Source organism: Mustela lutreola, chromosome 16 (genome assembly GCF_030435805.1).
Source record: "Mustela lutreola isolate mMusLut2 chromosome 16, mMusLut2.pri, whole genome shotgun sequence".
Taxonomy (NCBI): Eukaryota; Metazoa; Chordata; class Mammalia; order Carnivora; family Mustelidae; genus Mustela; species Mustela lutreola.
In genome coordinates, this window is record NC_081305.1 from 57,374,927 (window position 1) to 57,396,623 (window position 21,697).

The 21,697-nt window shown below is 44.0% G+C and overlaps 1 protein-coding gene across 1 annotated transcript in view; it reads right to left on the reverse strand.

The window, feature by feature from the left end:
• The window catches only part of ARHGAP35 (Rho GTPase activating protein 35), a 127,012-nt gene that overhangs the window by 70,414 nt on the left and 34,901 nt on the right, over positions 1–21,697 (reverse strand). Inside the window, exon 2 of the mRNA XM_059153251.1 lies at positions 4,974–8,850. Coding sequence (XP_059009234.1) covers positions 4,974–8,657 — 3,684 coding nt within the window. The 5' untranslated portion in view covers positions 8,658–8,850. The remainder of the gene's footprint in view (positions 1–4,973; positions 8,851–21,697) is intronic.

Below are 21,697 nucleotides of genomic sequence, written 5' to 3' on the forward strand. Positions count from 1 at the left end.
GGCCTCACAAAATGAGAGCTGTGTCCACACAAAGCCACAACAACCAGGCGATTCACTGAATCCAATGAAATAAGCCAATTCACTGGGGGGGTAGGGGGGAGACACAAACTGTCAAACTGGTTACTTGGTGCCTTATAGACCAAACAATGCGTGATTGAATTGGTTTGCTTTTCAATAGGTTGTCTTGTCATGTGGTAGCTACAGTGAGTGAAAGATTTTCTTTATCATTCTGTTTTGTCTTTTTTTTTTTTTTTTTAAACACAAAGATAAGAGCACATCAGATAGAAGGGTGAATAGCCAATAAAGTCCTCTCTTTAAATCCGTGGTCAAACACACTAAATTCAGCAACTCGAGCTACCCAAAAGGCACATTTTGTGGAGCAAGATTCCCCAGGCTGTTTTTTTGGTTTTAAAATGAGACCCTGCAGGTCCTGATCTCATCTCTGCAAACGCATGGTACTGAGAGACAGAGACCATGTGCAACACCAACTCTTTCCAGACAAAGCAGCTATTCATGGGCCCCACTGAAGTGCAATCGTAGATTTTCAATTTCATTCAGCTGAGTGCGGAAGGCTCCCACTATGAGGGTGGGTTGCTAAATGGTTCAGCTGGGAAAAGGACCCAGAATGACAGTCAGCTTTACAGTCTGCACTTTCATTAACAGAAATGAAAGCGATTCCCTTACACTCTGACTCCAGTTTTACAGTAAAGAGCTAATCTAGCAAGTCAGCCAAGGGAGCCGGGCAATTTCTCTTTCTCCACATCATACTGGTACCCAGAGCATAGCTTTTTGTTGTTGTTGTTGTTAGGGCTGTTGCTAGGTAAGTGCCGAGAAAGCTCAGTAACACACAGGGTTAAAACTTACACAAAAGGGAGGGACAATGCTGGACCCCCAGGCCCTCGGCTAGGCCAGACCTGCACTCTCTTCTCCTTGAAGACAACAGGACCGTTTTTTACCTTCAGGCCTTTGCTTCAATCCTACTCACTACTCACCCCTGGAGCTCTCCTTAAACACCAACACCGCCATGCCTACCCCCTGCCCAGGCTGCAGGCCGCTCAGTGTCGCATGTGCATGACCTTACTCCGCTTCTCACAGCTGTCTGAGGAAGGCGCCACAGTGTTCTCCCTTTCTGCCCAAGGGATATGGAGAAGGGAATCCTGTACCCCCAGTCCCAGTGAGGGAGCAGAGGAGTTGGAATTGGACTTTAGCCCCTACCCCAGAACCCGAGTCCCCAATCACTCCACACACTGCACTCGCTCCTTAACCGCCCTGGCCTGGGCCTGGGATTTCTGCTCTGCCCAACACAGTGCCCCCTGGGCAGACCACCTGTTTTCGGTAGTTATGCAGATTTTGCTGCCTCAACTGGGAGCTCTGGTCTGGGCAAGAAGGATCTGTGCCATTTCCCCAGTGGTGTCTGGCATGCAGGAGGCACTAAGTGTGCTTTCCATTACCTTCCATTACCAACTGGCTCCCCACTCACTTCAAATAAATACTGTATTGCTTTGTCATGCCAATAAAAATCAAAGGCCAAATCCCCCACGTAAAGGTTGGCTTGGCATTCTCTGCCCCGTGGTATCTTGCTTTTCCAGTAAAACAAGTGTCAGTCTGCTTTCTTAAGGCAGCAATTTTAATAGGAGGTTCGCCCCAGTGGGAAAGAGAATAAAGGCTCTGCTTATCTGTGCATTAGGATGACAAAGCAGCAACACTCTCTTCAAAGCACTATTTTCCAAGGCAGGAAAAGACAATTTCACCTTTTACTCACACTTTCCAAAGGATACTCCTGAACCGACTTCTGGCACGCTATTGCTCTTGGGCCAGAGGTAGCATTTTTATTTGACTTGAAGAGGTGTGGCCCACATAACTAACAGAAGGGAAGTGGATCATTTCTTGTGTGCTGACCCAGCAACCCGGGGTAAGGAAGTTCTAGGTTAGGAAGTGGCTCTTTAAAAACATAGACACCAGCTGCTTTCTGCTGAGCCCACCGTGTGTGCTCTTTAAAGCATGGCTTGTCTGGGAATGTGTCTTAAAAGCATCATCTTCAACAAGTATTAAAAATGTAGCTAGAGGGACGCCTGGGTGGCTCAGTTGGTTGAGCAGCTGCCTTCGGCTCAGGTCATGATCCCAGCATCCTGGGATCGAGTCCTGTGTCGGGCTCCTTGCTCGGCGGGGAGCCTGCTTCTCCCTCTGCCTCTGCCTGCCATCCTGTCTGCCTGTGCTACTCTCTCTCCCTCTCTCTGACAAATAAATAAAATCTTTAAAAAAAAAAAATGTAGCTAGAAGCCAGAAAATCAGTTATAATTCAGTGTGCTATTATGCCGCCCTCCTAATTCCCAGGTGCGCAAACACCCCCACAAATTAAGACTATCAGCATTTAGATAAGCTATTCTGGTAACAGTCTTCATCAGGAGTGGAGGAAGAGAAGAAAGTCAAAACGTTCAAAATGTTTGGATTCCGGTATCGTTAAACAGGGGAGCTCTGAGGAAATACAGGGGGGAGGTGAGGCTACTTTCTGACTTCTTAAGTAAGAACTGTTTTCCAGGGGTCTAACCACTACTAACCCTTGCAGAACAAAATACTGAAGGCAGGTGAAGGAATCCAAGTGGAAAAACAAAACAATGGGAAATCAAATGCCTATAATATTTACTAATGTTCAATTCAGAGGGGTAGAGGAACAGAACACAGAATGATACCGCCCTGCCCTCTCTGAAACTACACTGGTAAGAAAATTCTGGAAGCTCCAGCCAACAGTGATTGGGGAGCACCACGGATGCTCTCAGGGAACACAGAGTGAATACATTCTTCTTGGGGGGCCATGGCACCATGTTCCTCCATCTCCTTACTGGTTAAGGAGTAACTTACTCCTCCTTCCTCCTTACTGGTTGAGAGGGCCCTCTTAACCAGTAAAAGTTGGAGAACTAGCCTTCAGGTGATCTTTTACAACAGAACTGTCAAATTCTTAAAACAGCCTGGACTCCAGATCCTTCTGATTTGGTGTGTCTTGTAATAACGCAAGCTTTTGGCAAGCTTTCTTCCAAAGATCACTGACATGTTTTCAGACAAGTCACAGACAAGTCCTCTGCTGTTTCCTGGTCAGGAGAGGATGAAAAGTTTTCAATGCAGAGAAATCATTCTGTGTAACCCAACGCTGGTTGTGGGCTAGCACATAACACGTAGTCCTGTTGTCGGGTCTCACCAAGATATCTTTCTCTGAACAAACAAAGTATTTCCCCCTATTCTTTTTTTTTTTTTTTTTAAGATTTTATTTATTTATTTGACAGAGAGAGATCACATGTAGGCAGACAGGCAGGCAGAGAGAGAGAGAGGAGGAAGCAGGCTCCCCGCTGAGCAGGGATCCCGATGCGGGACTCGATCCCAGGACCCTGAGATCATGACCTGAGCCGAAGGCAGCGGCTTAACCCACTGAGCCACCTAGGCGCCCTATTTCCCCCTATTCTAAAAAGGCGGGAGGTGGGGGCACCTGGGTGGCTCAGTGGGTTAAGCTCTACCTTCAGCTCAGGTCATGATCTCAGGGTCCTGGGATCGAGTCCCGCATCGGGCTCTCTGCTCCGCAGGGAGCCTGCTTTCTCCTCTCTCTCTCTCTATGATTGCCTCTCTGCCCACTTGTGATCTCTCTCTGTCAAATAAATAAAATCTTAAAAAGGCAGAAGGGACACCTGGGTGGCTCAGTCGTTAAGCATCTGCCTTCAGCTCAGGTCATGATCCCAGGGTCCTAGGATCGAGTCCCACATTGGGCTCCCTGCTAAGCCAGAAGCCTGCTTCTCCCTCTCCTACCTCCCCTGCTTGTGTTCCCTCTTTTGCTGTCTCTGTCAAAATAAACAAACAAAATCTTTAAAAAAATAAAAAGGGGGGAAAAAAGAAACAGTTAGGAAATACCTGTTCTGTCTCAAAGCCTAAGCCTAAGCCCAAGGCAACAGGGCACTGTACTCTGTACGCTGTGATTCTACACAAGATAAAGAGGTTTTCTCTGCTGCTGCATTTGGGACTGTTCTCCCTACATCTGATGGCAGGTCTGACACTCATATGTGCGGTTAACTTTCTGCCCGTCCTGCTTTGGTTGGTCCTTAAATATAATCTGAAGCCATCACTGACAGCAGCAGCATCTCACTCAAAGTAACGCAGCTGGAGGGCACTCCAATTTTACAAATAGGGGACACGTTTATTATTTTGTGGGTGGGGAGGGTGGACAGGTTTATAACTCACACTGGCAAGATTCTTACTTTTCATTTACTTACCTAAGACCCTTCATTGATTTGTGTGCAAATAAAATCATCATCCAATTTTTCCTAATCTAAAATGGCAGCAACCTGGGCCGCCTAGGGGGCTCAAGTCAGTTAAGCGTTTGCTTTCGGCTTGGGTCATGGTCTCAGGGCCTCAGGCTCTCTGCTCAGCGGTGAGCCTGCTTCCCCCACCCTCTCTCTGCCTGCCTCTCTGCCTACTTGTGATCTCTGTCAAATAAATAAATAAAATCTTTAAAAAAAAAAAAAGAAAAGAAAATGCAGCAACCTTTACAGGTCAGTGAGAGGAAGAAGGAGCTTTTATGAGTCGCATGGGTGAATGTTTACTTAGCAGTTGGAGACTGAAGCTGCAATTTTAGATTCTGGTGTTTGCATAAAGAAAGAACAAGCATGTCGTCACCAGCCTGGCTACTTGTCAGGATACCGGCAAGCTCTACACGACCTGCTCACTTTGGTAATTTCCTAACTACTGTTTTGGACAAAGACAACTCAAACTCAAGCTGTGTGTCTAAGGTCCTCACTACTTGCGAGCTGCTAGGAGTAGCAATCTGAGACACTGCTTATTTCATGCTAAGTCAGGGAGTAAATATACACACAGACCAATTTCTTTTTTACTGGAATAAGCCGTCCTTGAAAAATCATCACCATCATCCATCAGCTCTCACTGAGACACTGTGTGAACCACTGCCGTGACTCATGCTTCAACTGGTGTCTTACCTTAGTGTTCCTCCTCAGACTGCGAAGAATATTCCTCCGCCTTGGATCTTCGTCTGTCTCATAGGGAATGACGGCATTGTCCCCTTTATAACCTTGAGATGCCTGATCCTCCTCTTTCTTCCGGATGGGCCCCAGCTCGTCGTCGCTCCCCACACTGAAGCTCGTCCGGTAACGGGCAAACCTCCCCAGCCGGCTGCATCTCGCCCTATACAGCACAGGCTTGCTCACAACGGAGACCTTGCGGCCACGCTCCAGAGAGCTGGTGTCCATTTCGCTGTCGGAGCCATTGCCACTGCCGTTGGACTGGGCTTTGTTAATATTCCGAATGGTGATGATTTTGCCTTGGGTGCTGTCATGGGGCACTGAGTATATGTTTTCTTCTTCATTCCTTGGCTTGACCACAGCATCCATGGGTTCAGCGTAATCAGAAGGATCAAACCCATCTGGAGGTAGCCAGGTGCTAGAGGACACAGACTTCCTCTGTCCATCTCTATGGCCTTGGTCTAAATAAGACAGATCCCCCTTTGTGATATCAAAATGCACGGGAGGCTTTGGCTTGACGGGTGGAGGTACTTTGTTGTTCAGTTTACTCTCAAAATTACTCATGATGAAAGACAGCCCATCATTTCCCTCCAATTCCATAGAGAGCTTAGAATGGTCTTTGGACAGAGAGGGCAGTGATGTGTCTTCTCGAAACATGCTATAAGAAGAGGGCTCGATATCCTCTTCCGAATCCTGCAGGTTTGAGTTGCAGAGTGGAGAGCCCGCTCGGGGGGAGTTAAACACCTCTTCCGTGGTGCTACAGGCCTCGGCAGCATTATCGTACATGTGAGTAGCCTCGATTATGTTCTTTTTATCTACCACATCTTTAAAAAATGGGTGGAAGAGCTCAAGTTTATGCTGGGGTTGGCTACAGGGGATGCTTGTGAACCTTCCGTCAATTTCTTGAGCAATCTCCTCTCCCTCACTCAGCTGTTCCCGACTTAAGTCATTGTCCAGGACATCTCCAGTGCCATCAGCGAGTGCGACCAGCTGAACGGGGATAATATCCTGCACTTCACAAAGAAAGGCACGTAACATAGCCAAGGAGGCCTTACGTTTGGCTGAATAAAAAACAATGTACCCATGGACCAACCGGCTTTTTCTGATGCTAAATGAGGAATGGTACGAAAGAACAGACAGTTCGATGCGCTTCTTGTGGAGTCCGATTGGTAGTTCAAGTAAAACAGAGTTGTTGCTTCCACAATGGGAAGACTTACAAGTTTGGGACTGAAGGACAGGAAAGAGTATGTCATCTGCACTGAAAGGGTCTCCACACATCAGACACATGACAATTCGCAGATCGACGTCAGCCAGATCTTTGATGCTCGCAGTAGAACTGACCAGGTTTAAGTTACGCTTGGAGTCCAGGAGTCCTTTCAAAACTTGACTGATTTGCTTTTCATTAATGTTGCGTCCATAACCAATGCCAGCAGAAGCAGGGTCAAGAAAGACACACTGCAGTTTGCTGGCAATCTGCTGACCTTGTTGTATTAAGCTATGCAGGGTCTCTCCACTGGTATCTCCTCTCTTATTAACCAAGATTAGCGTCAGGGGGAGATGGACTAAATGATTATCTCGCCTGCCGAGCGTGGACTCTCTACTCTTCTCTATACTCTCCACCACATAGGACAGCGATTCCTTTGAATTGTAAAGGCAGAGACAGCCATGGGGCTGAAATGTTGGTGTCTGGAAAGAGTTCACAGGAAGTCTGACATTCCCTTCTATCGGCCTCAGGGAAAGCTCATACATTTTACCATCTATCACATACTTGTCATCATTTGTACAGAGAGCTCGAATCTCATTGGCCAACTCACGTGCGAGGCCATCTTTGCCCAAGATAACCAAGTTGATCCTATCAATGTTGGGGTCAGAGAGGGAATTTTTCTGATTCCGGTCAGATGGCCGGATAAACCGAGAACAAATCAAATGCTCGATCTTCGCATCGACACAGGCTGGGCAGCTAGGGCACGTTTCCTTGGTTGGGTGATACACAAAATGAATATGCTTCAGGATAAGGGCATCGCGCTCTGCTTGGAGCTTCTGTAATGCTTTAAATCGCTGTTCCTCCCCCAGAACATCCTGAATGACACCCATCTTCTCCTTGCTGGGCTTAGCATCCAGCTCCAGCTCATAAAACAATTCTGAATATTCCAAAAGCAGCTCCTGAAACTCTTCCTTTGCTTTGTCTATAATTTGCTTTTGGTGTTTGCCATAAATATCCATGTATACAGATTCTTCCAGCCACTGGTAGAAATCTTCATTCATAATAAAACTACGGGCCTCTTCCCAAGGCTTTCCAGGAGTTATGAAGGGAGAGGTCTCCAGGTTTTCTTTAAATGCCCTTCTCATCTCAGCTCTTTTCCTCTCGTTGCGCAGCTTCTCTAAGTGGGCCTCGTACAGCTGCTCGGCAGGGACAGTATCCATCAAGTCAAAGGGAATCCGTTCATTCTCCATGTTGTCAATGTGACTGGTGGCATCCCACGGTGTCTCTTCAAGCACAACAAACCACTTGAGGAATTCTGGCTTGGTCTCCAATAGCTTTTTGGTTTTTATGCAGCTTAGGTGGTCGATTTCATCTAGATTGGGTATAAGAGCTTCAAAAGCTAACGGCAGGGCTGCCAGATATAACTTTCTCCTGCGCTCAATGTGCTCATGCTTGAGGCGGTGGATGTGCTGGAGAAACAGCTTCTTGGCTTTCTGAGTCCCTTCCAGGTAGACATAGTCCTGGTACTCGGGAGAGGCCTGCATCTTTCGGCTGACGCTCAGCCAGTTCTCATTATGGTTCTTCACAATACGACTCACCAACCACTCATACTTGTCTTTTGCCGTAGCTATCTGCTGACTCTGCTGCTTGAGAGCCTCAAAATAAGGAATGATTTTCGTCTTTCCCCGACTTTTGTCAATGAGTTGCACTAAGGTGCTAAAAGCCAAGTCCACATTTACATTGGATCTTGCAGAGGTCTCCACGACCTGGAGGTTCTTTTTGCTTAAGGCAAAAGTATGTGCATCTCTAATGTACCGCTCAACACCCTCATCACACTTTGTCAGGACCACCACTATGGGCTTTTTTGTTTTTGCAAGCTGATTGTAGAGATTGGATACAAACTTGAGCTGGTCATCAAAGTTCCTATTCATGCCCCTGCTAACGTCAATACCAAGAAGAAAACCATCAATCAGCAGCTTTCCATCTGGCATCTGTTTCTGCTCAAAGTCCTGCTCCAGCCCCAGCTGGTCAGTGCAAAAGTACATGAGTTTTTCAGCTGATGCGAGCTTGGTTGCTGCCGCTCTCTTGATATAGGGCTGCAGGGCCGTGCTTCGATGAGGTTGAAAAGTCTGATCATCGATGAACTCAGTCTGCTCCACAATGTGCATCTTACATTCCACACAATCCTCCAAGGAACGGCTAACTTCTCCCCAGTAGAGAAAGTGGTCATTATTGACCACTCGCCCACCAAAGTCACTGGTGCTGAGGACGGAGGTATGGTCCAAGTGAAACTCATCAGCACTTGGGCGCACAAAGCGGTTGCACAGACAAGACTTCCCAATGCCACACTGGCCCTTCTCCTTCTCAGTCCCAGACAATCCCACCACACTGATGTTGTAGGTGGGAATGCGGACATCTTGCTTTCTTGCCATCATCATCGTCGACACATCCTGCCACAATCAGCCACTTCCAAGATCAGATTAGTGTTTTCCAATGGACCTGATGGCTGCCCCACATTATCAGTGGGGGCCGGCTGCCCATGCAGCAAGACTGTCAGGTCCCATAGTGTTTGTATACCAGTGCGAGGTCAGTTTTCACCACTTCTCATCGTCAAATAGTAAACATTTCTTCCTAGATGGGGGAGACAAAAAGAAAACCCATCAGCACCATAATTATAGAACCCAATTTTAATCACCGACCTACAGCAAAAGCCAGTTTTCTTGTTCAACAGATATGTAGAGTAAACCTGCCAGTAAATCTGCCAGGCCTTATGCTGAGAGAAGATGTAAGAGTACAAGTGACATCTCTGTGCCCTCAGGAGGTACAATACATCTAACAGAGGAAGACATACAGGCAAGCAGGGTGCTGAGTGCTCAAACAAGGGTCTGAGGGCTCCTCCAATAAGTGGCTGATTCAAGGGCTAGAGCAGAGTTGGTACAAGATGAGCCTGGAACATCCTATTATGCAAGAAAGGAAAGAAGTCCTAGAAAAAATGACAGGGCCCCTCACAAAGACACAGGAGCCAGCTAGAAGTTCTCCCACTGGAAAAATCTGGCACAATTTGAGCACAAAAATCATTAAATACAGTAATGAATTATAACTCAGCACAAAACAGGAACTGGAGTTCATACTACTAGAACAGAAAAAAATCATCACTCAATACTAAGGGTATTTGCACAGAATTGAGGTGTCTCCTGATATGCTACTTAACAGTTGCAAAGGGGGGGGGCACCTGGGTGGCTCATTAAGCATCTGCCTGCGGGTCATGATATCACATCTGCCTCAGGTCATGATATCACAGTCCTGGGATCGAGCCCCCACATTGGGCTTCTCTCTCTCCCAATCCCCTTGCTTGTGCTCCCTCTCTCACTGTGTCTCTCTCTGTCAAATAAATAAATAAAATCTTAAAAAAAAACGAACAAAAAACAGTTGCAAAGGGAAGAGGAACAAAAGAAAAAAAACCCCATAATTATACAATAGAGATACCAGATTAACACTGTGGGTTATGAAAAATATCACCACCGGGCGCCTGGGTGGCTCAGTGGGTTAAGCTGCTGCCTTCGGCTCAGGTCATGATCTCAGGGTCCTGGGATCGAGTCCCGCATCAGGCTCCCTGCTGAGCAGAGAGCCTGCTTCCTCCTCTCTCTCTCTGCCTGCCTCTCTGCCTACTTGTGATCTCTCTCTGTCGAATAAATAAAATAAAATCTTTAAAAAAAAAAAAAAAAAAAAAGAAAAATATCACCACCAAAGACGGACAAAAGTATCCTGTGGGGGGCGCAGGGGTGGCTCAGTGGGTTAAGCCTCTGCCTTCCGCTCAGGTCATGGTCTCAGGGTCCGGGGATGGAGGCACTCTGCTCAGCGGGGAGCCTGCTTCCCTTCCTCCCTCTCTCCACCTGCCTCTCTGCCTACTTGTGATCTCTGTCTGTCAAATAAATAAATAAAATCTTTCTTTAAAAAAAAAAAGAAGAAGTATCCTGTGGTCCTCCAGATATGGTCCCCCCCAAGAGGCTACATTACTATGCAGTGTGATGGCCTAAAATGCATTACCTCAACCTGATCACAGGGAAACATCAGATAAAAAATGAACAAGTTTCTATGGCGGGGGGGGGGGGGGGGGGGAGAGTAGAGCATACTCTGTACTTTTCAAAAAATATCATGGTCATAATAGACAAAGAATGGCTAGGTAAACACTCCAGATCAAGAGAAACTAATGAGGGCGCCTGGGTGGCTCAGTGGGTTAAGCGCTGCCTTCGGCTCAGGTCATGATCTCAGAGTCCTGGGATAGAGTCCCGCGTCGAGCTCTCTACAGGGCGGAGAGCCTGCTTCCCTCTCTCTCTCTCTGCCTGCCTCTCCATCTACTTGTGATTTCTCTCTGTCAAATAAATAAATAAAATCTTTAAAAAAAAAAAAAAAAAGAGAAACTAAAGAGACATCATAAGTAAATGCAATTATCTGACCCTAAAATGAATTCTGCACCAGAATGGGAAATACAGGACATTACTAAGTCAATTAACAACACTGGACTATGAACGGAGAGTATTTTACTAATGTAAATTTAGGAAGCTGATAACTACCATGTGAGCAAATAGCCCTCCTCTTATGAAATACACACTGAAATAAGTACTTTGGGGTCGAGGGGAGGCCATAATGACTGGTCCCGAAAAAAACATGTATCTATTGAGAGAAAGAACACAAATGAGGTAAAAAGTTAACAACAGGTAAATCTGGACAAGATCCTACTTTGTGCTATTTTAATTTTTGCAACTTCCTATAAATTTGTGGTTATTTCCAAATAAAAAGATTTTTTAAAAAGGTGTGAATAGGGGCACTTGGGTGGCTCAGTAGGTTAAAGCCTGTGCCTTTGGCTCAGGTCATGATCCCAGGGTCCTAGGATTGAGCCCCACATCGGGCTCTCTGCTCCGCAGGGAGCCTGCTTCCTCCTCTCTCTCTGCCTGCCTCTCTGCCTACTTGTGATCTCTGTCTGTCAAATAAATAAAATCTTAAAAAAAAAAAGAGGTGTGAGTATGGAGTAGTTTCCCTGACAAGGACATAAGCTCTGTCCTCATCTTATGACACAGTGCTTGACACAAATATTAACTGAAGGAATGAGTAAGTGAGTATCTATGCGAGCATATTACAGAGTTCCCAAATCCAGCCTTTGACTGAGGAAAGCCTTTCTGGAGGAAGTTCCACCTCAGGAAAAACCTCAAGTAGGGGAAGGCAACATGGAAACGCCTCTCTGGAGAAGAAAGCATGGTCCCTCAGGTGTGGGGGGGGGGCAGAGGTGGGTAAGAGTGTTGGCAAGTACACAGAGATCAGGTTAAGCCACTCTCAAAGAGTTTGGATTCTTTCCCAAAGGCTAGGAGAACCACAGAACATGGCTGAAAAGTGGCACCTTAAAAGATCTAAAGTTTGGGGCACCTGGGTGACTCAGGTGGTTAAGTGCCTGTGTCTGGCTCAGGTCATAGTCCCAGGGTCCTGGGATTGAGCCCTGCGCTGGGCTCCCAGCTCAGTGGGGAGTCGGCTTCTCCCTTTCTTCCTCTCCCTCTCTCTTGCTTGCTCTCTATCTCAAATAAATAAATAAGATAAAATAAAAAATAAAGGACCTAAAGTGTAAAGGGCTGAAGTAACGAAATAGTACAATAATGCCTTACAATGTCTTTAGCAACTTCCTGGTCGACACAAGTAAAACATATAGGCCTTGGCTGTCTCTACATCAGTGGTCTTCTAGAAACTACTGTTTATACTGTACTGCTGTCTACTCACACATGCAAATATGACCATGCAACTGCCAAACCTGTAGCCAAATGGAAGTCTCCTGAGATAACTCAGAATTCAAAATTAAGGAAAACAATTTTCTTTTGAATCTCAGTCATGCCCAACAGGAGCCCAGCATTTCCACAACCTTAGTGTTTTTGTGAGCCTGTCTCCTTAAAAAAAGCCTCAGGAAGTCAGACCTCCATACATTATTCTAAGAAGACGGGGAGATGCATAGAACAAGAAAGTTGTCCCCTATGACAACAGCCTCAAAAGGTCGCAGACCTTTCCCAAACATCCCTATCTTCCTTTGATAATCCAGAAAGCCAAAACCTCCGAAGAAACAAAATGTGGCTAGATGTGGTAAGTACAAATTGTCTGATCATTTTCAAAAGAGAAATCTCAATGATTATAAGCAATCACCTCCAGATAACCTAATGGCAGGCTCCTAAAGTTCCAGACTTCAAGCTGGGGAACAAGCAAGCCTCTGGGCAAAAGAGAAAAAAAACAAACCTTTCCCAACCTCCACTTCCCTAGGTGATTACTTACTTAGGTAAAATTATAAGATGCTTTACACACATCCTTTGAAATATCCAAATAGCAAAGATTTGTACAAAATCAAAATGTTTTGCATGTTACTTATAGTACGCATACACAGTTTTGTTTCAGCCCCCAAGGAGACTCAGGTTTAACAAAGCCCCCCACCCCCCAAAGGAATGTTGACGGAAGTTTAAGTCAAGTGTGCTCCCATAACAGAGCCCTTCTCCACTAATTCCCCAACCCAGGGTCTGGCAGGACTCAAGGCCACCTACTTGACCAATCTTAAAATGCAGCTTGGTAACACGGGTCCCACTTCCAATGACTGCTGCACGCAACTGCCAAATCGTCCCACCTCTTCTCTGTAAAGTGGGTCGAATTATCTCTTCACAGAAATCTCAGGTAAATAAAACACCAACAACCCACTCTTCAAAATCAAGAAATAAAAATAGCAGCTCAACTATGAACTTAGCTAAAATGTATTCTCCACTCAACCCCTTGTTGAAAACTTTTTTTCAAGGGTGCCTGGGTGGCTCAGTGGGTTAAGCCTCTGCCTTCAGCTCAGGTCGTGGTCTCAGGGTCCTGGGATCAAGCCCTATGTGAGGCTCTCTGCTCCGAGGGGAGCCTGATTCTCCCTCTCTCTCTTTGCCTGACTCTCTGCCTACTTGTGATCTCTGTCAAGTAAATAAATAAAATCTTGGGAAAAAAAAATTTTTTTTCCCAAGATTTTATTTATTTGAGAGAGAGAGGGAAAGCATATGCTTGCTTTGCAGAGGGCAGAGGGAGAAGCAGGCTCCCGCTGAGCAGGAAGCCCTACGGGGGCCTCGATCCCAGGACCCCAGGATCATGACCTGAGCCAGACAACTGACTAAGCCCCCCAGCTCCCGAGCCTCCAGTTTTCTAAATGCATGGAATTTTGGGTAGCCCATTCAAGTCAAAGTCTCAGCAGTCTGAAGGGCGTTGAAGAGAAGGAAGCAACACTCTTAACTCTCAAGAATGAGATAAACTAATAAACTAAAAAAGCTACCAAAAAATGAGAATAAGCCGGCATGGGAATGGTTAATTTGGGGACACCTGGTAACTTTCCACTTGTTAGAAACCTAATCGGTTCCCTGGTACAAATACACTCTTCTTACATGCCTGTCTTTGATGTCTGGATAATGCAGTTTTACTAGTTCCTCAATTGGACTGAATTACATGGTAAACAAAGACTGTTATAAATCTGAAAACACTGCAACTTGGTTTAAAGGAAATAACCCTAAGTGCTTGGTCACAAACACGTTCAACTCTTCTAAGAGGCAGATTTAAAAAAATAGCTGAGTCACTAAATTTAATGATCTTAAGAACACAAAGAAAGAGAAAATAGAAGACAAGGCATGTCCAAGACTTCATAAAATCTTTAGTTTCAATCTGACAGGAACTGATGTTCTTAGTGGGCAACAAAGCTATTTAAACAGCAAAATCTGAATGTTCATTCTGATAATTTGCCAATATTAGTCCTTTTAAAACTGAAGAGTTACAGTGGACGGGGAAAAGGACTCTGTAAACAGTCACTACTTTTATCTTTGAGCTCTTCAGAGCTAGTTTTATTAGAAAAACTAAGCCCCAACATTTAGTAGTTTTACACCACAAGTGAACTCCCTCAGAAAACACTTCAGGAGTACCTTCACTTGTTACAAATATATGCTGCACTTACTACAAAACAATGCCAACAGCTGAGAGCTTTTTCAGAACCTGTCACTAGGCTTCCTGAGCTGTTTATTTGACTTGCTTAACCACCATACCAGCTCCCCAAAGAGTGGCTCAACTGGAAGGTACGAGGGTGTTTTCTTTAGGGCAACATTCCCAAGATAGTACACATTTCACAGGACACAGACATGCCACTGTGACCCAACATTACTATGACTGCCAACAGCCCCATCAGGGGGTCTCACCCTCCCACCCCATCCCCACACTCCCAAGAGGAAATGTTTCTCAGCTCTGTGATCTGGAATGTCCCGTAAGACACAGATCCCCTACTATTACCCATAACCAAAACTACCGTCTCTACCTCTGAGAATAGTCGACAAATTCTGAAAACACATTTAGTTTCAAACAACCATGTACAGAATATCACCAAACAAGCAATACTATATTATATAATAATAAAGGAAATAATTTCATAGGGAGCTGCTAGCAAAAAGGAAATAAAATACTTGTTACCATAATTTTTCTTAATCCCAACAGAGGAAGAGAATGGAAATATGCATTCTAACTAACAAAGCAAAGAGCATTTTCTAAACCTCCTTAATACCTCATTACTTCTCAACACCTTAAATTTCTGAATGAGTTTTCAAAGCTATGAGTTACCATCAGCAGCTGGTTAAAATGTTTGCATTAAGCAAATACATGATAAGACTCCTACCCACAGGAGAGAGGAAGAGCAAAAGGTGGGGATCTAACTGGGAAACATCTTCCCTATAAGAAAGACTCCGAAAGGAGAATTTTCTAGTGGAATAGATTTTTCCAAATGAACCAGAAGGATGGAATATAAAAACTCCAGTAAGAAGAAAACACAAATCTATGGTCTACTGAACCCCTGAACTTGAACAAGATAGTTTTTCAAAACTACAATGAGATATCACATCATACCTGTCAGAATGACTGAAATAAAAAATGTAAGAAACAACAAGTGTTGTTGAGGATATGGAGAAAAAGGAACCCTCTTGCACTCTTGGTGGGAATGCAACCTGGTGTGGCCATTGTGGAAAAATGGTACTGAGGTTTCTCAAAAAATTAAACACAGAAAACTTTCCTATGATCTAGGGCTCACACTACTGGCTATTTACCCCAAAAATAAAAAAAAACACTAATTCAAGGGATACATCCATCTCCATGTATAATATTATTTAAACAGCAAAATTACGGAAACAGTCTAAGTGTCCATCAATAGATGAATGGATAAAAATATGGTGTATACACAAGCAAGCACGCGCGCACACACACACACACACACGTTGCAACAACATGGATAGAGCTAGAGAGTGTAATGCTAAGCAAAATAAGTCAGCCAGAGAAAGGCAAATACCATATGATCTCATTCATATGTGCAATTTAAGAAACAAAAGAGCAAAGGAAAAAAAGAGACAAATCAAGAAACAGACTCTTAACCAGAGATCGAACTGATGGTTACCAGAGAGGAAGTGAGTGGGGGATATGGGAAATAAGGGATGAGGATTAAAGAGAACACACTCATAGGGGCATGTGAGTGGCTCAGTGAGTTGAGCATCCAACTCTTTTTTTTTTAAGATTTTTATTTATTCGCAATTGAGGGACAGAGAGAGAGCACTAGTAGGGGAAGGGGCAGAGGGAGAAGGAAAAGCAGCATCCTTTACCGAGCAGGGAGCCTCACATGGGGCTCGATTCCAGGACCTTGGGAACGTGATCTGAGCCCAAGGCAGATGCTTAACCAACTGAGCCACCCAGGTGCTCTGGGCATCCTACTCTTGGTTTTGGCTCAGGTCATGATCTCAAGGTCATGAAATGGAGCCCCACATTGAGCTCCACATTCAGCATGGAGTCTGCTTGAGATTCTTCCTCCCTCTCCCTCTGCCCCCCCCACTTGTGCTTGCTTTCTCCCTCTCAAATAAATAAATCAATCTTAAAAGGGGGGGGGGGCACCTGGGAGGCTCAGCTGGTTGAGTGGCTGCCTTCAGCTTGGGTCATGATCCCAGCACCCTGAGACCGAGCCCCACGTCAGGCTCCCTGCTCAGCGGGGAGCCTGCTTCTCCCTCTGCCTGCTGCTCCCCCTGCTTGTGCTTGCTCTCTCCCCATCTCTCTCTCTTTGCCAAACAAATAAATAAAATACTTTTTTTCCAAATAAATAAAATCTTTAAAAAAAAAAAGTATCACTTATCATGATGAAATAAAATGATTTTAAAAACCTAAGGCAGGGACGCCTGGGTGGCTCAGTTGGTTAAGCAGCTGCCTTCGGCTCAGGTCATGATCCCAGCGTCCTGGGATCGAGTCCCACATCGGGCTCCTTGCTCCGCAGGGAGCCTGCTTCTCCCTCTGACTCTGCCTTCCACTCTATCTGCCTGTGCTTGCTCTCACTCTCTCTCTCTCTCTTACAAATAAATAAATAAAATCTTTAAAAAAAAAAAAAAAAAAAAAAAACCTAAGGCAGTCTTTAAAAACTCCAATGTTAAAAAAAATAATAATAAAAAAACAAACTCAAATGTTTCCATTTTTATAATAATAAATGTTAGAGTGAATTCTCAGGGTTTTTTCCTTTAAAAGCTTTAGACAAGAGTGCCTGGGTGGCTCAGTTGGTTAAGCATATGAACCTTGATCTCAATGTCACGAGTTCAAGCCCCCACAAAAATAAAGAAAGAAAATAAAGAAAAGCTTTAGATAAATCAGAGAAGAAAAGTCTGAAGTCAAGTCCAAGGTCTTTATTCAACCAATTCATTTATCTGTGCAATTCACATAAACTTACAGACCCTTAAAGTTAGTGATGTATACAAATGTTGTGTTGTGGTATTTAGCTACACAAAGAAAATATAACCTTCATGAATCTGACATAGAAGAGGAAGTCTTTGTTTCCTCTGTGATTTCTTTTGGAATGTGAAACAGTGCCCTTAATTCTGCTCATCTCTTTACCACACAAGGAGTGTCTTATGAAATGACTACCTCAAACTCAACAACACAGCCTCCAATACTGAATACAAAAGAAAGATAGCCAATTCATGGCCCGAGTGACACAGCAGCTAAATTCTCTCCTTCTTTTATAATATTTCAGAGGGGTTAACCATTTTTTATTACTTGAGTCTCTAATCTCTAGACCTGAGAACTGAACTACCCATCAATCATATCATTTTTGGAACTAAGACAATGCAAAGAAACAAAGAAGAAACCGAGCACTGTCCTTGCTGATGAGGATCTTACCATTTCCCACAGATGCAGTATTTTTACTTAGAAAAAAGAAATACTAAGCCACAAGACAATCAAGGGCATAGACCATTCCCTGGTTTCCAGAGAAAGGAAAAGGAGATCATTCAGATCTAAGGTGGTTAAGGGAAGGTATCAAAGCAGAAGTGAATCGGTACACAGAAGACTGGCAGGGCTTGGAGAGGACCCAGGCACTGTAAAGACCAGAATGGGCAAGAATAATGGTGACCAAAATGGAAAAGCACTGGAAATAGTGAGGACAGACTGACTGGAATGACTTTCATGCACGGAAGGCAGAAAACGAAGAGGAGCAGCCAGGGCTCAGACGATGAGCAGACCATACTCTCATTTTTGAGAGCCTGGTATGACAGCTATCTTTGGGCCCACCAGTGTTATTTACCATCCATCATGCCATTACTTTTACTCCTCATCCAGCAAACTAACACCGGCTAAGGAGCTGATCATCTAACATTAAAAGAAAACTCCACCTGAATATGGCAAATTTTATTTCTACTCAGTCCAATGCAAATTCAAATAGTAAAATGAGGAAGGGGGCAGAAAAACATAGATTTATAGAGGAAGCAATTTTGGGCAAATATTTGCCCAAAATAGCCCTGGAGGTTGCTCCCACTAGTACAGGCTACTCACACCTATTTCTGTTTACGGCAGGAGGGAGGATTTCCTCATCATGGCAGAATGAATCTTGCTACATCCCCAGGGCTCTGGGTACAGGAAATCTCTGAAATGGGTCATCTGGATCTTTGGAAAGACTGATTTAAGTGTTTAACCATCTGGTCTTGAAACATATAATCTTGTGCACTGGACAGGCTATTCTTGGACACTGAGTATGTATAGGCATTAAGCTCTCACCATACCCTGTGCAAACCCAATGGAAAGCACTCTCCAGAGAGTCCCAATGAGAAAAATCAAAAGCCAACTTAAAGGACTGATGTTGTAGATGTCTGTTTTTAAAATAATCTGGCCTAAAGTTAACTTTTAGAAGAGCAGCTGTGAAAGATTCTCCACCATTCCATTTGTAATTTTTGTAAATGTCTCTTCCTGTTCCTCTCAACTTTTTCTCCCCTAGCCCTGGTAAAGGCACCTCTGAATTCCAGGGTAAAAAAACAAAACAAAACAAAACAAAACAGAACTCTGCTGCTACCTTACCATCCTAGCTGGCCCACACTGAATAAAGCAAGCAGCCCATTTTTCATCCTGACACAGTTCTCATGCTTTGAGGTGTGCAGAACTCTACAAGCAGGTCCCAAAGAAATAAAACTTCTAAGCCGAGTTATTCACATCATGAAATCAGATTCCCCTGGTGAATGAAGGGGGCTGCTTTCAGCAAAAGCACTTCCTTAAACTTTATCCTCCTCAGCAGGTTTCTACCAGGTACCTCCGGAGTTCTAATCAAGCTATCTGATCAAAGCAACTATAAACAAAGACAAAACCGAATGCTGAGAAATCTTTCTCACTGATGCAGCATTTCTCCGGGTTACCTATACTAAGAAAAAACAACAACAACGAAACAGGATTTCTGATACACTGTAAAAATAATCCAAGCCAAAGGAAATGCAAAACCAAGGCCGATGCACTCCAATAAGCCTCCCGGATCACAGCCTATTTACCATTAATACAGTCAGCGCAGATTCTTACCAAACCAAGAGACAAAAACACAGCCAAGTCTTACCTTTGAATTTCCTGGTATTCAAATCAATCTTATACTATTTTTGAAATGGTAAAGAAAACCTGTAAAATTATTTCAGCAGTTGCTTCTGAGCACTTATGATCTATTCAGGTTTTTTTTTTTTTTTTGTATTTTTTTTAAACTTCTCAACAGAAAATTTTTTTAAAGCAATGTTTTACATAAACATTTCTCTGAATACGCAGGAGTGGAGGCACTGTCCAGCCAAACGTGCCTTGCAAACAGAGGACAGTGCTGAAGAAACAGTATTTTTCTGTCAACTGGGGAAAACAGGTCAGCTCATTTTCAAGTTCACAGTAAACTTTACTATTCTATTCCCCTGATGGCACTCTTAAGATGACATGAGGATTTCAGGCCACTATTTCTAATTATTCCTCACTACTCATTTGCACTACTCTATAAACCTCCAGTCCTGAAACAGGCTACTGTAAGTAATAAAAGTCCTACCACAGGCATAAACATTTAAAAAAAAAAAAAGTTTTATTTTACCTAATAAACCTGTACTGAAGATAAGAACAATGTTCACAAAGAAAGGGAAGAAACAAAACCAACTTCTAAATCCAGCAAATTTTGATAAGGCATAATTTGGATCCACAGATTAAAGAATTTAGGACTCACAATAGCAAAATCAATTCTCCTACCCATCCATCTTTTCCACTTTCTGGTCTCCACATTTACTTACATACTTGCCTTATTTCAAATGAAGGTTTAAGGGGCACCTGGGTGGCTCAGTGGGTTAAAGCCTCTGCCTTCAGCTCAGGTTATGATCTCAGGGTCCTGGGATGGAGCCCCGTGTTGGGCTCTCTGCTTAGCAGGGAGCCTGCTTCTCCTCTGTCTCTGCCTGCTGCTCTGCCTACTTGTGATCTCTCTGTGTCAAATAAATATATAAATAAATAAATCCATCTTTAAAAAAAAAAAAAAAACCTATCAAATGAAGGTTTAAAAAAAAAAGTCTGACAAGGATGAAAAAATTAACACAAGAAAGAACATGCAAAAGAGTCCAGAATCAGCACAAAACTGTGCCCTAAGCTCAATTAATCATATTTGAAAATCTGCTAAATTGTGGGGTTTGCCCCTGTCTTCTAGAAGAGATGAATATTTGAATTAATATGTATAAAACAAACCGGATTTTCTAAATGAAAAGATGTTACATGTAGACACTTAATAATAAAAAAGTTATTAAGGAAAATATTATTATATAATAATAATATTACATATTACTATAATATTATTTTTCCTATTCAAATATCTATCAACTCAATATTTGAAAAGCATCTTTCAGGTCCCTACTTTGAGACTACTTAAGGAGATATGGTGGAAAAAGGATACAAGTAGAGCTTCTATTTCTTGACTTGGGTGGCTTAGGGTAGTCACTTCGTAAATGTTCATACTGTGCATGCTTTATACACTTTTCTCTACGGTTTTTTAAAAGCACACAAATCATAAATACATACAGACATTCATACATACATCAAGGCACACAAAACAGAGAAATGAAGAAGCACAAGGACACTGAACTAGCAAAGAGCCGGGCTGTGAGCATGGCCCACTCTCAACGACTCTGAGCCACCACGGCAGTACAATACACTCCCCCGCTTCTACACTAGGCTTCTACACTAGGCCTCCGCCTGCCTTCACGTCAAACAGGTGACTCTAATCCTCACTGTAGCAAGCCAGAGGAAATGCTGAGAAGCAATGCCCTGGGGGGCCCTAGATAGAACTGGCAGTTCTTCAGGGCCATGGAGAAGGCTGAACAGGTGACACATCAGACCTTCCAGCCTTAATCAGAGCAACTCAATTTGATCTGTTTTATATACTGGGATCCCACATTAAAAAAATTTTTTTTTCTTTTTAAGTTCTATGGGCTTTTACAAAAGCTCAGAAAACTTCATTATTCTTAAAGCCATTTAATGATCAGGGATTTGGTGGACTGATTCCCCAGATTTTGCCAAGAGACAAGAGAGTCAAAAGGAGCCTCCTTCTCTGTCCCTCAAGCCCTTTCTTCTCTTCCTCACATTCAGGAAACTCATCTAGATTAGTTGACTACAGAGATAAAGAAAAAAGAAACAACTTAGTGAGAGAGGGAGCCCGGTCACGCAGGTGTCCCACACCTTTGTCCCCCAGGCCCTGTCTTCCCACTGTATTGTGCTGCCCCGGCCAGAGGACACAAGGCATGTATGGCGGGAGAGGCTGGGGGCCAATCTGTTGAGGACACTGTCACACTAAGGAGGGTCTGGACTTCATCCTGAGGAAGCCCCAGGATTCTGGGCAAGAATGGCACGGTCAGGTCTGGGTTGAGAGGAGGGAACTCTGACAGCAATCCACACCTCCTCACCCTTCCTCCATACTATGTCTGCTGTCTGACCCCCACCCTAGTGGGTAAATGCTTCCCGTGTAAAAGCCACTTCAATCCTGGTCATAATAAGCACTGTGAAAAACAATTGCTCACGATGGAAACGCTGACACAGTGGTGGTGTAAGATGCCCCTTTGAAAAGCCTTGTCAGGGCCCAGTCTTTGTAATTTAGTGGTGGCTCACAGGAAGCGCCTGA